The sequence below is a fragment of the Pongo pygmaeus genome, chromosome 16, assembly GCF_028885625.2.
Source record: "Pongo pygmaeus isolate AG05252 chromosome 16, NHGRI_mPonPyg2-v2.0_pri, whole genome shotgun sequence".
Classification (NCBI taxonomy): Eukaryota; Metazoa; Chordata; class Mammalia; order Primates; family Hominidae; genus Pongo; species Pongo pygmaeus.
The window spans coordinates 22,657,077-22,673,709 of record NC_072389.2 but is presented as its reverse complement, the minus strand read 5'-3'; the positions used below and the strand labels follow the sequence as shown (position 1 = coordinate 22,673,709).

Below are 16,633 nucleotides of genomic sequence, written 5' to 3'. Positions count from 1 at the left end.
TCGTGCTGACAGGCTATCGATGAAGAGAGCAATTCCCAGAGCATCAGGGGAAAAGGGGTCTCAGCAGTAATCTGGCCACTTTCCCTCTCGGAGCAGGCATTTCTTCTTCAACACCTTCAGCAATGATCAGAGTTCACTGCATTAAGAGACACCTCATTCTTGTGTTGAGCAACACAAGTTATTTGCAAGATCTTTTTCTTCTGATGAGACAGAATAGACCTCCCAATTTGTGTTCTCTGAAGCAGAAAAAAATACATCTATGCCCCATCCCATGTGACAAATTTTCACAAATATGAAGAAAGCTGCCATGGATCCCGAGAGCTTTGTCTTTCCCAAGTTCATCATTCTTAGCCTTTTCAGCAGTCTTCATGCACTGTTGTTTTTAGATCCCTTCACAACCTCCTGTGCTTTTCAGAACCCACTCTCATTTGTCAATCTCCCTTTTAACTGTGGTCCAGCCCAGTGGTGAGCCCCAGGGCAGTGTGGGTTACTTCTCTTTGAGAAGGCACATGTGGCAAAGTGATGTGGGCCAACATAGCTGACACATCACACTCATGACAGGCACAGACTTCTCCACGTGGACCACTGTCAGTGCTGGCTATGACCACAGAAGAAACTGTGGACCATGTGAGGGTGAATGGCTTCACAGTATTTGAGTAAAAAGAGAAGAGTGTTGGGCTCCTGAAAGAATCTTGGAGATTTAGAGGAAGAGGGGGAATCAAAAGAGGAAGATGGTGAGGAAGTAAAGTAGTGAAGAGAGGGAGGAGTATGATCCAGGGAAGCTTATTATTCCAGAGACCAAAGGAGGAAGGAGTTTAAGGAGGCAAGCAGCAGATAGGATTCAAATCTCACAGAAAGACAAGGAAAATCCATGAGGAAAGAGAAAAGTCTGCTTTGATTAACAAGAAAGACTTTTTCAGTGAATTTTAGAGTAGTAGCATTCAAAGGGTAGAGAATAAAACATTGTGGATATTTCAGAAATAAATTTCCAAAAAAGAAGGAAATGGAGCAATGGGTATTTGAGTACTAAAGAAGGAGCAAAGATTGGTAGTCAAGCTGATGGAAAAGTGTATATGTATGTGTTTGTTGTTTTTCATTTTGAAGTTAGGGCAGTCTTAAACAAATTAAAAAGATAGGGTTTTGCACAAGTCAGTTAGTATCTGTAGACCTTCCAACTGTACAAGGAAAGCATGAGGCTAAATGCTGCTGGAACCTTCTCACATCTCTGATCACCTACAATCCTGTAAGGGAAGGAGTCTATAGAAAGAAAAGGGTTTGAGACACTTGAGAGAGAGTGTGTGTAGTTGTCACAGAAGGCAGGTCACAGAGTCCTCTGACTAGAATGATGGGTCCTACCAAGATCTTTTGTTTTCAAAACACAGTTAGATGACAGTTGATAGTCCTATATGTCCTCTTTCCGTTAATAGGATTGCAGTCCATCCAGTTCCCCAGACTAGAAGCATGGAGTCTTTCTTGGCTCCTTCTCATTCTTCTCTGATGTGTAATTAGCCACTGAGTTGTGCCCACTATATTTACTAAAATCTTTCTTGGTTCCAGCTCCTCCTCTCCATCCAAACTGCCATCCTTGTACAGGTCCTGAAATCAATTCCTAGGACACCTACAACAGCTTTCTAATTTGCTCCTGAATTGCTTCCCTCAAATCCACCCCTACACAACACAGCCACCAGAGCAGTCTATCTAGGTAGGGCACAAGTCTAATTCTTTTTGTTTTTTTTTGAAACAGAGTCTCACTCTGTTGCCCAGGCTGGAGTGCAGTGGTGTGATCTCTGCTCACTGCAACCTCCGCCTTCTGGGTTCAAGCGATTCTCCTGCCTCAGCCTCCTGAATAGCTGGATTACAGGCATGTGCCACCACGTCAGGCTAATTTTTTGTATTTTTAGTAGAGACGGGGTTTCACCATGTTAGCCAGGATGGTCTCGATCTCCTGAGCTCGTGATCCACCCACTTCGGCCCCACAAAGTGCTGGGATTACAGGTGTGAGCCACCGCACCTGGCCAAGTCTAATTCTTTCTTTGCAATGTTCAGAATATCCAAATGTCTCCCCATCACTCAAAGATTTGTGTGGGTTCATACGTCCAATGGGACTTGGCAGGGTATTACTTTTCCTGGTCCCCAGCCTCATGTCTGGCCACCTCCTTTTTTTTTTTTTGCCTTGAGTGGGATGCTCCAGGCACACTGACTTTCAGGCTGTTTCTTGCCCACAGCAAGCTGCCTCTTGCTTCCTCTTTAATCACACTCCCCTCTTAATTGGGAGTGGCCCCACCTGTTAAGTCTTTTTCTGTAACTTTATTTTTAATCATAGAAAATTGCAGACTATTTAAAAGAGGAGAAAACAGTGTAATGAACCCCCATGTCATGTCCATAATCCAGTATCAACAATTATCAACCCAGGGCCACTCTTGTTTCATTGAAACCATCACCACTGCCACTACCCCCTGAGCATTTTTGAAGCAAACACAGACAGCACATCATTTCATTCATAATTATGTATCTCTAAAAGAAGTCTTTAAAAAAATAATCAAAATACCATTTTTGAAATGCTATCCTGAATAATTCTATTCTATTCTAATACTTCTATCCTGAAGTGTTTGATCATCATCTTTTGTCTTTGTAATAAAACCCTCTAACTTAATGACAGGAACCACAGTTTTCTCGACATAGTAATTTTTCCCTTTTATTACAGTGGTTTCTGTGTAACAACCCGTCATGTCCCTCTTCCAGCCCCTCCCCTTTTTGCCCTGCTTCTAGAATGTACAGAACTGAGTGTAGTGTTAAGTTGCAGTAATGAACTGAGCGTAGTGTTAAGTTGCAGTAATGAACTGAGCAGAGGTCTGAAGTGTGCTTCTCTAGTCCTCTGTAGCACTCATTTATCACCATACCTGTGGCATCCTGGCATTTGCGTGGGTGCAGCCCAGGTGTTTGCTGCCTCTCCTGGTTTTCAGTGATGTTTCTGTTCTGGTCGGTGCTGTGGGGCGTGGCCTCGTGTGTGTCTTAGGCTGTCGAGGTGTCCCAGCGTATGGTTTTGCATTTGCCTCTCCGGGGTCCTGAGGGTTCTGTAGGTTTCACAGACTCTAGGTGAGTGTCGGTGGTCATTTCCTGACCTGTGATATCTATACCTAGATGAGTGGTGTGCTTTTGATTTCACTTCTACTCCCAGGGCAGGGCCGGATCTCTGATTTCTCATGGGGCCTCTTGCTACCCAGAGCCTGGGACGGGCAGTGTGTTGCCCCCTGGCTGTGGTTGGCTGGCAGGCAGGTGATCCTGAGTGGCTCCCAGCCTTCTGCAGGAAGCTCGGGTTCAGTGGGTTGTTGTGTGCATTCCCGTGTGGGAGGTTGTGCTGAAGCCTGGCGGCTTGGCTCTGCTTTCAGAGCCCGGAACCTCTTGATTCCTGCTGTGTGTGCCCATGTGAATTTCGGTTTTGCACTTGAGGAGTTTCCTTGTGTACTCTCAGCTCCGCAATCTAATTTTTAGCAGCTTTTTTTTTTTTTTTAAGACAGGGTGTCACTTTGTCACCCTAGCTGGAATGCAGTGGTGCAGTCTTGGCCTGCCAGGTTCAAGTGATTCTCCTGCCTCAGCCTCCCAAGTAGCTGGGACTACAGGTGTGTACCATCACACCTGGCTGATTTTTTTATAGAGATGGGGTTTCATCATGTTGGCCAGGCTGGTCTTGAACTCCTGATCTCAAGTAATCTTCCCACCTTGGCCTCCCAAAGTGCTGGGATTACAGGCATGAGGCACCGCCTGTGGCAGCTTTTGTGGTTACATTGTAGCCATTATTTGTGTTTGGTGCAGATGGTTGGGGTGGGGTGGAGGTTGCTGTTGCTAGTTGTTTAGCTCTTCTGCTGATCTTGAGCTTTTCCATATATGTGTTCATAGTGGGGTTACAAAAATTCCTCTAGAAAATACTTCAACCATTGTGGGTAAGAGTTTTTTTAGTCCAGTTTTTAAAAATACATAAGCTGAGAAGTTATTTTGTCTATTTAAATAATACTTCAAATTGAGTTTTATTCGGTGTTTAGTAAGACTTTGAAATTCACTCATTTTTAGGGGTTCTAAGTGAAAATTGTTTTTCTCCTTTCAGTTGCATGCTGCCATTAGTCACCAGGTTGACCCGGAATTCCTTGGTTTAGGTCTGGGCAGCGTCCTCCTGAACAGCCTGAAGCAGACGGTGGTGACCCTGGCCAGCAGCACAGGCATGCTGAGCACCGTGCATTCAGCCTCCCAGGCCATGCTGCAGAGCGGCCGGTCCGTGCTGCTGCCCACCGCCGAGAAGCAGGCCCGGGCGCTCTCTGCTCTCCTGCCCTGCGCAGGTGGGCTCGGGGAAGGAACAGGAGAGGGCATGGGTCAGGGTGCTGGGAGGGGATGGAGTTTCACTCAAATTGGCACACACTTTCTAGTTCAGTTTCAGGCAATGAAGTGAACATAAGTCCAGGTCGTCGATTCATGATTGATCTTCTGGTGGGCAGCTTGATGGCTGCTGGAGGGTTGGAGTCAGCCTTACACGCAGCCATTACTGCAGAGATCCAGGTATGGCCTTGGAGGCACACGTGACTTGGTGGTGCGCTGAGATCGGAAATACCACACTCACACATGTGAAGAATAACTGAAAACAGTAAAACACTCAACTTTTATCATATCCAAGTATTTTCTTAAATTAAAATTCTTTTATGTGCTAATTTTAAAAATTATTGAGATGATTTAATTGTGATAAAATACTGCATGTTGCCTGTTTCAGTGAAGTTAACAGATAACCTGTTACTCAGGTAGACCATTCCCGTCACCCGGAAATATCCCTGTGCCCTTGGCACTTGCAGCCAGGATACTCCCCTGCCCTCAGATGAGATGCATTTCGCCTGCTCTGAGTGTCGCAGCAATATAACTGTATAGTATGCACTCGTTCCTGCCTGGCCTTGGAGAATGATTTTCAGATTCACTCACTGATGTGTCTATTGTGACTTCGTTTTTATTATTGGGAAGTTTTCCATTTTCTGGGTGTAGTACTCTTTGTTAGTTCATTCTCCTATTGAAGGATATTAAATTGTTTTTGGTTTTTGTTTTCTTTTTTTTTTTTTTGAGACAGGGTCTTGCTCTGTCACCCAGGCTGTATACAGTGACCTGATCTTGGCTCACGGCAGCCTTGTCCTCCTAGGCTCACAGGATCCTCCCACCTCAGCCTCCTATGTTGCAGGGACCACAGGCATGTCACCATGCCGGGCTAGTTTTTTGATTTTTTTTTGTAGAGACAAGGTGTTACTGTGTTGCACAGGCTGGTCTCCAACTCCTGGGCTCGGGATCCCCCCACCTTGGCCTCCCAAAGTGTTGGGATTACAAGTGTGAGCCACCACACACAGGCTTTCTTGTTTTTGGCCGTGTAGAGCTGCCACGATTGTGCTGTGAACAAGTACTTTAGTGGACATATGTCCTCCCTTTGGGTAAACACTTGGAGTGGAATTTGTTAGGTCCTGGGGTCAGTGTGTGTTCATAGTTTCCCAAAGTGGCTCTGCCATTTACATTTGAGCCAGGACTTCTGTGTGTGAGAATTCTAGCTCCTTCTTGTCCTTACAGAGCAGCTAGATGCTGCGTGTGTGGGGCAGATCACATTGGGTTTTGTGAGAGCCAGTAGCAGGGTTAAGGATTTTAGGGACTTCACGGAAGGAGGCTGGAGAGCATCAGCAGAGGCAGCCTGGACCTTGGATCTGTAAAAAGAAGACACTGTTTGAAACTGCACAACTGAGTTGGGGTTTCCAACAGGGCAGGTGGAGGCCTGTGGGTAGGTGTGTGCGGCAGCCACAGAGGCTGGGATAGCTTGGCACTGGGGTCAGGGCTCAGCCAGCCTGTGTCTTCACACCTGGTAATGAGATCACTTGTAAACAATTTCTGTTTATGAATTACAGGATATTGAAGCCAAAAAACAAGCACAGAAGGAAAAAGAAATTGATGAACAGGAAGCAAATGCTTCAGCATTTCATAGAAGCAGGACTCCATTGGATAAAGACCTTATTAATACGGGGATCTGTGAGTCTTCTGGCAAACAGTGTTTGCCTCTGGTTCAGCTCATACAACAGCGTCTTAGGTAAATCGTATTAGCTGTATTGTATTGTGTTTTATTTATTTACTTTTTTTTGTATTTTTGAGACAGAGTTTTGCTCTTGTTGCCCAGGCCAGAGTGCGGTGGCACGATCTTGACTCACCGCAACCTCCGCCTCCCAGGTTCAAGTAATTCTCCTGCCTCAGCCTCTCGAGCAGCTGAGATTACTGGCGTGCACCACCACGCCCCACTAATTTTGTAGTTTTAGTAGAGATGGGGTTTCTTCATGTTGGTCAGGCTGGTCTTGAACTCCCGACCTCAGGAGATCCACCCACCTTGGCCTCCCAAAATGTTCAGATTACAGGCATTAGCCACCACGCCTGGCCTATTTATTTTACTTACTAGCGTTTTTTTTTTTTTTTTTGTGACGGAGTCTCTCTCTATCGTCCAGGCTGGAGTGCAGTGTCAATGATCTTGGCTCACTGCAACCTCCACCTCCTGGGTTCAAGCTATTCTCCTGCCTCAGCCTCCCAAGTAGCTGGGACTAGAGGTGTCTGCAACCACACCTGACCGATTTTTGTGTTTTTAGTAGAGATGGGGTTTTACCATATTGGTCAGGCTGGTCTCAAACTCCTGACCTCAGGTGATCCACCTGCCTTGGCCTCTCCAAATGTTGGGATTACAGGCGTTAGCCACTGTGCCTGGCCTGTATTGAATTTTAATAGGTGATTATTGGTTTTCATATTAAGATAGTGAAATCCAGCACGAGGATCTCAAAACTTTGTTTGGTGATTGAAGGAATATTCTGAAAATTACCTAGTATGGATTTTAGGGTAAAGAGCAGACCCTTTTAAATATAGGTGAGAGGAGAAGTTGGAGGGCGAGGGCATGATGATGTTCAAAAGTTTTTCCAGAACAGAAATTGGGTGTGCAGTAAACCTGTAAAAAGATTCTTGCTAATAAGCAGGTGGATGTAAATGAAAATCATCATGGAAGGTTATTTTTAAAACTGGTTGTATCATTGCCTCACTTCATATATTACAGAGTTATACATACTACTTTGTAACATAACTTTTCTTTTCAAAACCAAAGTCAATGTGAAAGAATGGTGAGCATTGTTTTGGAAGGCCCGACTAGGAGGAGGTGGGAAGAAGTCAGACTCAGCCTGTGAACAGAGACTAACTTTGGCAGAAGCCAAAACAGTCAGACAGTGTTGTCTAAAAATGATCATTCAAGAAGAGTGAAAAAACAAGGTGATTTGTGAGAGAGATTTATTAGAAAATGAAACACATTTGTACCTCTGTTTAATAAAAATCTGCTTTTTGTCACATCATGCTCCTGGTTTTTTGTTTCTACACATAGAGAAAGCAGAGCCCTGGCAGGTTGGATCAGGCAGCTGAGCACAGAGCAGGGAGCCCTGGGCAGTGGCCACAGCTCTCAGCTGGCCTGTTCATGGGGGGCATGGTGCATCTGCGGCGTGTGGTGGGCCTGCGGCGTGGGATGCGTCTGCGGCGTGGGGTGGGCCTGTGTCATGGGGTGGGCCTGTGTCGTGGGGTGGGCCTGTGTCATGGGGTGGGCCTGTGGCATGGGGTGGGCCTGCGGCGTGCAGTGGGCCTGTGTCATGGGGTGCATCTGTGGCGTGCGGTGGGCCTGTGGCGTGCGGTGGGCCTGCTGTCCACAGCCAGAAAAACTAACTTAGTGGACACACAGTGAAATTTTGAAACAGGAAGTTTTAGAGCTAGTTTCTATCATGGAATTTAGCAAATGCTATTTTGCAAAATATTTTTCTGATGTTTGTTTTGTTTTTCTAATCTGATAATGCATATTTCACACATTCTGGCCTTTAAGCAATGGAAACTAGAGAACTAAACTTAATACAGTTTGTGTTAATGGAAAGAGCTGGAGATTTGTTCTCAGAAAATTTCAGTTGCAACAGCTTGTTCACATAGGTGAACTTCCAACACAGTAACTATAGGAGTAAGAATAAAAGCTGTGTTTACTTTCACAGAGTTAAGAAGACATGAGAAAATGGATGTTAAAAACCTTGTAATTAAAATGTAAAGTTACATGCAAAGTTTTAAAGTGAGCATTTTCCAGGAAGAGGTGATTTTCTAAGTTCTTGAATGCCTCTCCCTTTTGTGAGGAGGCTGCGTCATGGGCTGTTGGTGTCTTTGGGAGGGGGTGAGTGCAGGGTTCCTGTTGTGGGTCCTTTGTTCTCACGAGGGCAGCGCCTGTTTCCCCATCTCCTGCCTGCCCAGACTGTTCCCGTGCGCAGAGAGACTGGCCTGTTTCAGCTGCAGCGGTGTAGCCTGCGTTGGCTAGTCTGGCCGGCACTCACACCGTTTGCTGATCAGCACTTGAAGTGTGTCCATCGTAGCTGAGACACTGAATATTTTATCTAATTTTTATTAATTAAAATGCAGGTTTAAAAACTTGATTCCATTATTAGAAAGCATTTAAGAATGTCACTTGGCCACGTGAATCTACTTTGTCAACTATATATTTTATGAGTCTAAGTGCAGATCAGATATTTTCAATGCAAATTTCACTGCAAATTGAAATGTGCTACATATGTAAGCTATGCTGATGGTTTTTGAGGACTTAATATGAAATAACCTATGTAAAATATCTCAATCATTTTTCTTATATTTCATGTTGAAATGGTAATATTTTCAATCTGTTGGGATAAGTATGACACATTATTAAAATTATTTTTATTTTTGAGATGGAGTCTTGCTCTGTTGCCCAGGCCAGAGTGCAGTGGTGCAATCTTGGCTCACTGCAACCTCCGCCTCTTGGGTTCAAGTAATTCTTCTGCTTCAGCCTCCCGAGCAGCTGGGACTATGGATGTACACCACCACGCCTGGCTGATTTTTGTATTTTTGTAGAGACAAGTGTTTCACCACGTTGGCCAGGCTGGTGTCGAACTCCTGATCTCAAGTAATCTGCCCACCTTGGCCTCCCAAAGTGCTGGGATTACAGGCATGAGCCACTGCACCCGGCCATTATTACAATTAATTTTATGTGTGTGTGTGTGTGTGTGTGTGTGTGTGTTTACTTTTATTAATGTGACTAAGAACAATTTTTTTTTCCCCCTGAGATGGAGACTCACTCTGTTGCCTGGACTGGAGTGCAGTGGCACATTCTCAGCTCACTGCAGCCTCTGCCTCCCGGGTTCAAATGATTCTTCTGCCTCAACCTCCTGAGTGGCTGGGACTACAGATGCATGCCACCATACCTGGCTAATTTGTGTATTTTTAGTAGAGATGGGGTTTCACGATGTTGGCCGGGATGGTCTTGAACTCCCAACCTCAGGTAATCTGCCCGCCTCAGCCTCCCAAAGTGTTGGGATTACAGGCATGAGCCACCGCACCTGGCCATGTTTATTAATACGAATAAGAACATTTTGAATTGCACCTGTGGCTCCACTGGTGTCCTGGGCAGGTGGCTCTGTGGTGTCCACACAGGTTGTCTGCTGTGTCTTCATCTTCGCTGCATGTGACTTTTTGGTTCCTGTGGCACGTGGAGTCCTGTATGGGACATTGGTTCTACAGTAGATTTCTAATAAGGATGTACCTACTAAAAAATACAAAATAAAAAGAATAGAAACAAACATAGAAATAAGTATCACCTCACAAAAATTTTGGAAAGTAGAAAAAGGAAGATACATTCACAGATTTTCAGTAGCCGATATCCAGGCTGTCTTCATAAGCATGGATAACGTGTCCCTCTCCTGCATGGATAGACACCGTTTTCTCACCTTAAGTGTTTGTGATTGAAGGATTCTTGATGTGTTGACTTGGAGGATGCAGTTGTTGAGCAGTAGTTTATCTAAAGATTGTAAGAAACTTTTGGAAACATTTCATGTCCTTTTTTCCCTTGGAAAACATGGGTTGAAGAAATCGCCGCTTGCCAAAAATAAGCCGTGAAACAGATTTCAGAGTAACTAGTTACATGCTGGCGAGGAGCCACGGAATACCATTTACATTTGAAAATAGAGGGCTGTGAAGTTTTTATAAGTAGTGAACCCCGTCAGAATTACACATTTTGATTATGGCTCTAAATTTTATATTAAATAAAAATTTTATCGTATTTATTACCGTCTTTTGCTCCTTCAGGTGTAGCATACATGCTAGATTCTAGACCTGTTTCTTGTGTTACAGTGGTGTTACCCAGGCAGGTTATCAGGTAGTGAAGGTGCTGTCTGGTGGTGGTGGTGAGCCCAGTGAGGGCACATCCTTGCCGTGTGTGATGAGGGCCCGTGGGTTGCTGTGGGATTCCCACACCCTGGCTCCTCAGTCTCCTGCTTCTGTCCTTACTCACACTGCTGGTGGTTTTCTGGTGCGAGCCACGGGGGCAAGTGGGATTGACAAGCCTGCTGTCACATGAGGAACCTGAGTTAAAGTGGAGCTGAAAGCATGTCCTCGCTCTTTATGTTGTGCAGAGAACCACTTGTGCTTCTGGCCCAATGGGGCGGGTGGAACCAGGCCCTGGTTTTGCTCTCCTCCCCTCCATGTTCCCCTGTCCTGTCTGATTTTCTTTCACACTGACATAAGAGTTACTTTCCCTCGGCCTCCCAAAGTGCTGGTATTACAGGCATTAGCCACTACGCCTGGCCAGCATCCTTTCAAGTACTGGGGTACACCCGAGCTCCCAGCTTCTAGCTAGGAGTCATTTGGTCCCTCTTTATCCCAAAGGACCTGCCACCATCATTGGTTCCCAAAGCCCAGCAGGGTCCAGGCTCTTCAGCCTCCAACCACTTTGCATTTCTTTTCTGCTTTTCGTTCATGGAGATAAAGATTAACTTATTTTTCAGCCTGGGCATGTCTTTTTTATGTACTTTATTTTTTATCTTATTTTTTTTGAGATGGAGTCTCACTCTGTCACCCTGGCTGGAATGCAGTGGCGGGATCTCATTTCACTGCAACCTCTGCCTCGCGGGTTCAATTGATTCTCCTGCCTCAGCCTCCTGAGTAGCTGGGACTACAGGTGTGCACCACTATGCCCAGCTAATTTTTATATTTTTAGTAGAGACAGGGTGTTGCCATATTGGCCAGGCTGGTCTCGAACTCCTGGCTTCAAGTGATCCTCCTACCTCAGCCTCCCAGAGTGCTGTTATTACAGGATTACAGGCGTGACCACCGCGTGCGGCCTTTATTTACTTTGTATATCTCATCTATTACTGCTGCAGTTTGCAGAAGAGAGGATGCCCTCAAACCTAACTTCTCCAGACCATCCCAAATGGGAAGTCTGCTCCACGTCAACAGTGTTGTTGCTTTTAAAGACTATATGTCAACATGCCAGATTATAGCAAAAGGATGTCGAGGGCGCAATAGGAAAGCAAGCCTGAGAGTCCTGGAGAGAAGGTGGCAGAGCTGCGTTTCGAAGGTGGTTCCTTCTTCAGACCCTGCCCTTCCTGCCTTGTTCCTCCAGTTGCGAGATTTGCTGTTGGAGCTCCTCCACGGGCGAAGAGGTGAGGCTGGACTGAGAGGGAAATGGAGAAGCTGCCAGAGGTTCTTTTGGATCTAGAATTGAGACAGCAGTTCCAGCCAGGTCTGGAGGTGGGTGCTGTCACCCAGCCCCCAAGGGAATGCTACTGATTGAAGAATGTGGCAAGAACTCCCTGGCCGGGAGAGGGAGGTGCTCACTCCTTTGAATCGCCTGAGCCCAGGCTGGAAGGCCCAAGGGGGAGGACGAGGCCAGCTCACTCCAGCTCCATCCCCTCCCTTTAACCCTGAGCTAGTCACCCTCCCAGACTCCAGTCCCTTTTCCTAAGTGCCCTCCCTGCAAAGTCTGCACGGAGCAGCGCTCCCTCGTGCCAGCTCATCCCGCACTTTCTTGTCTTTCAGCAACCCCATGGGTTTGAACCTGAGATGATTCATTTTCCTAAAAGCCTCTTTGGGCTGAGGGAAGGCGTGGGTGGCTCTGCCAGTTTTGGAGTGGGGGCTGCCTCTTCTCAGAGCCGCTGCGAGGGCCAGGGCCACCCTCCCAGGTGGGTGTCTCTGGGCTGGGCAGCAGCTTTGTGGGCAGCAGCTTTGTAGGCAGCCCGGGCCATCCGCACTGGTCTGGGAGGCTGGGGGTGCACCGGCTCCTGCTCCTGATAGAGCCAAGGCACCTTCCTTACCTGAGAGCTGACTTCCTTGAAGAGTGGGCACAGAGAAGCCGGCAACATGGGTGGTGTAGGCACCCAGGAGAAAATCTGTGGCTCAGTCTCAGGGAGAAGTCTCCACCAGCACAGCTGTTGTAGAGATGGGGAAACTGGGCTGAGAGGGAAGGGGGCTTGCCCAACTCACCAGCCCTGGAATGTTTTGAGCTTTGGGGGTGGATCTCCCAGGAAATGTGTTTTATGGCACCACCACCTCTGGTCACCCACCCTGAGGTGTGGCGGGCCTGGACAGCCAGCTTGACTGAGGGCCAGGCTGGTGAAGTCAAACATACCACTCAGGAAGGAGACCCAGCCCTTCTCCAGACAGAGTTCAAATGTGAGGACTGCCTTCTTTGGGCCTCAAATTCCCCACATGAATTCCAAGGACCCCTCTAGCTCCTACACTCTGGGCCAAGGTTTCCTCTGAGCCCCAGTCAGCCTAGAGGACCTAGGGTACATCTTCCTTGGACAGAGACCCACCATACGGGCAGCAGGAGGTAGGGGTGGGGGTAGGCAAGGTTCCTGTGGGGAGGTGGAGCTGTCATCAGAGATGGTGTCTGCAGACAGTGGGTGTATCATGGCTCTGCTACTACTTGCTGGGTGGCCCCGTGATGTTTCTTTCCCCACCCTGGACCTCAGTTTCCCTATCTGTTCTGTGGAGATAAGATGCCTGCCTGCATATTTGTGGACTGGGATGTGTGGGGGCCAGTTGCAGTGTTTCTTGGTGTGGTCCTGGGGCAGCCTGCACCACCCCATAGAGATTTCTGGGCCCCACCCTAGGCTCACAGGACCAGAATCTCTGGGAATGAAGCCTGGGAATTTGCATTTCCACAGGCTTCTGGCTGATTCTGACATGATTGAAAAGCACTAATAGTATATAGCAAGCTCTTTATAAAAGGTAAATTCATAGCTGCCTTTTACTAAATATAAATCTCACCTTCCCTTCTTCAGTTAAGGACACACACTGCAGTTGAAAATCACTGTGCCTTTCCAGATGCAGAATCTGACGTTTCTGATGAGATTCTGTTAACTGTTGCTTTCTGTAGTTTGTATTCCAAAACAAGGGGAATATCTTTCCATTTTTTCAATATAAATGTTTAGGTCAGATACGCTTTTTCAAACTGGACACACACACTCACACAGTTTAGGGTTTCAGCTATGGCTTCCTCTCAAATTATTAGCCTCTTTCTGCCAGGGAGCAGTTTTTCCCAGACAAGACCCTGGACAGAGGCTGGTGGGGCCCCTCCTCATCAGAATCACTAGATCATGACTGACTCCTAGAGGTGGCTTTTTCTGCTTAAGTGTCAGCCCATGGGCTGGGATGTGACCCCCAAAGTTGCAGCAGAAGCTTCCACCCATCTTGGGGCCCCCCTGCCATCTATGGGGAAAGGCCTGTCCCTTGTCTTCTGGGCCCAGCCGGCCTCACAGGCATTCAGCAGATTGGAAAGTCAAAGCATGTGCTGTGCTTGGCTGGGGTCTCTTGCACCCCTTTTTGGGGTGAGGTGGAGTGCATCCAGCCCCCAGAATCCCTGCCATTTATTCCCCCCCCTCATCCCCACCCCCATACACACTCACAAGTACAAACACAGGCGCAGTCACTGTCGCACACCACTCTGGACAGCACCATTTCCAGCCTCAGGGGGGCAGTTTCCTTACAGGGAAGTTAATGAGGCACTAAAGAAGGCTCGGGGGACAGGGAGAAAATCTATCGAGAAGAGGCTCCTAGACCTGGTTCTGCCTCTGAATTGCTGGGGGTCCTTGAGAAAGTTGCTTTCCCTCTCTGGTCTCAGTTTCCTCAGGTGAGAAATGGGGGGCCGGCCAAATGGTCTAAGGTTCTGGGAACCTCTAAGTCAGAGCCTGTAGCTGGTGGTCAAGATGAGGGAGAGGCCCTCAGGCTCAGCCGAATGCCTGAGAGTCAGGACAGGCCCAAAGGTGAGCAACCTGAGCACATCAGGTGGGTTCAAAGCTGGTGCATAAGCCCCACAGCCTGCAGAGCAGCTCTGGACTCGGGAGCCCTCTCGCACCAGCCCAGTGGGACTTCAGAGATGTGGGGTCCAGCCTCTCCTACTGTTGCAGGGCTGGGGGCTGGGATCTGCAGATTCTGACCCCACAGCTGCCTTAGACATGCCAGATGGGCTGGGGCAAGACACACCCCTCTCTATGAACTGAGCAGTCAGTCCAAATAGATACACTAAAGAAGGGCTGTGGGATGGACCCAGCTGTAGCCTGGGGCTACAGACTAGCTTCCAGGGTACTCAAGCAGCTGGCCTCTGGGGTAGCAGCCCCGGGTATGAGAGGCAGGACTCAGAATCTAGGCCAAGCCTCCACAGGAATCCCCTCTGGAGAGCCCAGGCACACTGCAGGAGGGGCAGCAGGCAGCAGGTGCACCAGGAGCATGTTTTACAAGGTGCCCAATATTGCATCTGCTCAGATAGGCAGCGAGTTGAAAAGTGGTTGCAGTAGGCAGGGTGGCGGCTGCTCCCCAGAGCCAGGACTCCAGCCCAGCACCCACCTGAGTCCGCCTCAGTCCTGCTCAACTGGGTTATCTGTGCTCTTGGCCCTCTGGTCCCACCCACAGAGAGAGGGCTTTGGGGCGACTAGGTGAGCTGGTCCTTGTGGGAGGATGTAACTGACTCCTGAGCCTGGCGAGCCAGGCAGCCCTTCACCAGCGTCCCCACCCCCACGTCTCCAGCCCCCCTCATTCCCTGATCCTCCCATCCGCTCCCCTGACCCAGCGGTTTCCTCTGCTCACTCTCTTTTCCTGCTCCCAGGCTCGCCTGGTCATGTGTCCTTCACTCTCCTCTGAGTCTCCCTCTTTCCAAGCCGCCTCCACTCTACTTGACACACTCTCCCTTAAGACACCAGAGTACACAAGCGCAAGTCCCCTCACCTCACCTTTACTCCCAGATATGGGAGGGAGATGACATGAAGACCCAAACGCCCCTTGGCAAGAGATCTGGGGTATGCAGAGGGGCAGATCTGAGGCTGTGGAAGCTCCATGGGCTCCCTGCGGGAGGCTGCATGTAAGCTGGCTATTGAATTTGGCTCTGAGCTGAGACCCCTCCTTGAAGCTCCAGACCAGGAGCCAGCTGCTAGCTCGACCCCTCCGTTTGGTGCCTCAGAGAAACCTTGCACTCTGTAGGTCTAACTCTGAACCCAGAAAATCCCCCCATGTCGGCCCTGTCTCTTCATAGGGAAAGCACCACCTCAGACCCAGTTCTGCACCAAACCCACATTTGAGTCATGGGGCTCCTGCCCTGCACTGTGAGCACTCTGGATAAGCCAGTGCCGAGGGGGAAAGCGCTCTGAATGCCAAGCCAGAACATGAGCTTCAACTCCACCTCCAGCTCTGAGAGCTGTGGGCGGGGAAGGGCCCTAGTCCAGCTTGCTGTAGAAAGACCAGTCTGCCACTGTACGGCACACGGATGGCAGGGGCAGAGTGCAGGTGGAGAGAATAGAAGGTGGGCAGGGCAGGGGAGGCAGGGACATGGCTTTAGCCGTGGAGATGGGAGGACAGACGGGACTTGGGGGCTACTTGGATGAACCAAGGGAGGAGTCAGGAAGAGACACCCAGTTTTGTATCAGATGTGTAGAGCATGGGATGCTGTTCATTGATCGAGGGAGGGGGAGGAGGGAGAGGTATGGCATGGGGAGGAGGTAGCTGAGCTCTGTCATTAATGTCATTTGAAGTCCCCAGGGAAAGAAAGGCCCGCCAGCGCCTTCACTGCTTCAGCCAGCTCTCAGGGTGTCTCTGCTCCCTGGCCCTCTCAGCTCCTGCTTCATAGCTGTCAGCTGCAGTGGGGGACAGCTGCACAAGGGCCCAGCATGTCTGTGTGTTTACCCAGGGGACTGCCGCGTGGCCCATGCCGAGCAGAAACTGATGGACGACCTTCTGAACAAAACCTGTTACCACAACCTGATCCACCCAGCCACCAGCTCCTCACAGCTCATCTCCATCAAGACGGAGCTCTCCCTGGCCCAGTGCATCAGTGTGGTAGGTGCAGAGGATAACTGTGGCTGAGGCTCAGGTGAAGAGGCAGCTCATGCCCAAGCCCCAAGCAGTCAATGTCCAGAGGAATGAAATGACTAGAGTTGACTTAGACTGACCAGTACACGGTGGGGAGGCTGGAGGAGGGTCCATGAGGTTTATAGGTGTCCAGTATTTAATGAGGTCATGGTTTTGTTAACAAAGAAGAAATGAGGGTGGGGGCGGGATCACCACTGGCTAGGCAGCCAAGGGGCCTGCAGAGACTCTGCTCAGCTGAGTCTCCAGCATGACCATGAGCTTCTCCTCCTCATCCCCCCAGCCCCACCCTACTCTCTCCCCCAGCTTGCTCAACAGGTGACCTTACAGGCTCCCTACTTGTTGGGGAAAATAAGAACCAGACTGGGGGAACTGAGGGGTACAGAGGCCCAGGTGTAGGTGCAGGACCACAGGC

General features: G+C 48.7%; 1 protein-coding gene and 2 pseudogenes across 1 annotated transcript; all 3 read left to right on the top strand.

Annotated features, from left to right (window-relative positions):
* LOC134738383 (ADAMTS-like protein 3) overlaps positions 1 to 7,377 on the top strand; it is a 100,854-nt pseudogene extending 93,477 nt beyond the window's left edge.
* On the top strand, positions 4,338 to 7,377 carry LOC134738382 (E3 ubiquitin-protein ligase HERC2-like). The gene is made up of 3 exons (XM_063653169.1): positions 4,338 to 4,548; positions 5,916 to 6,094; positions 7,142 to 7,377. Exons 1-3 carry the CDS (start codon positions 4,384 to 4,386, stop codon positions 7,218 to 7,220), a joined length of 423 nt encoding a protein of 140 aa, XP_063509239.1. The 5' UTR covers positions 4,338 to 4,383; the 3' UTR covers positions 7,221 to 7,377.
* A 3,913-nt stretch (positions 7,378 to 11,290) lies between these two features.
* On the top strand, positions 11,291 to 15,221 carry LOC134738325 (uncharacterized; annotated as a pseudogene).
* The last annotated feature ends 1,412 nt before the right edge of the window (positions 15,222 to 16,633 follow it).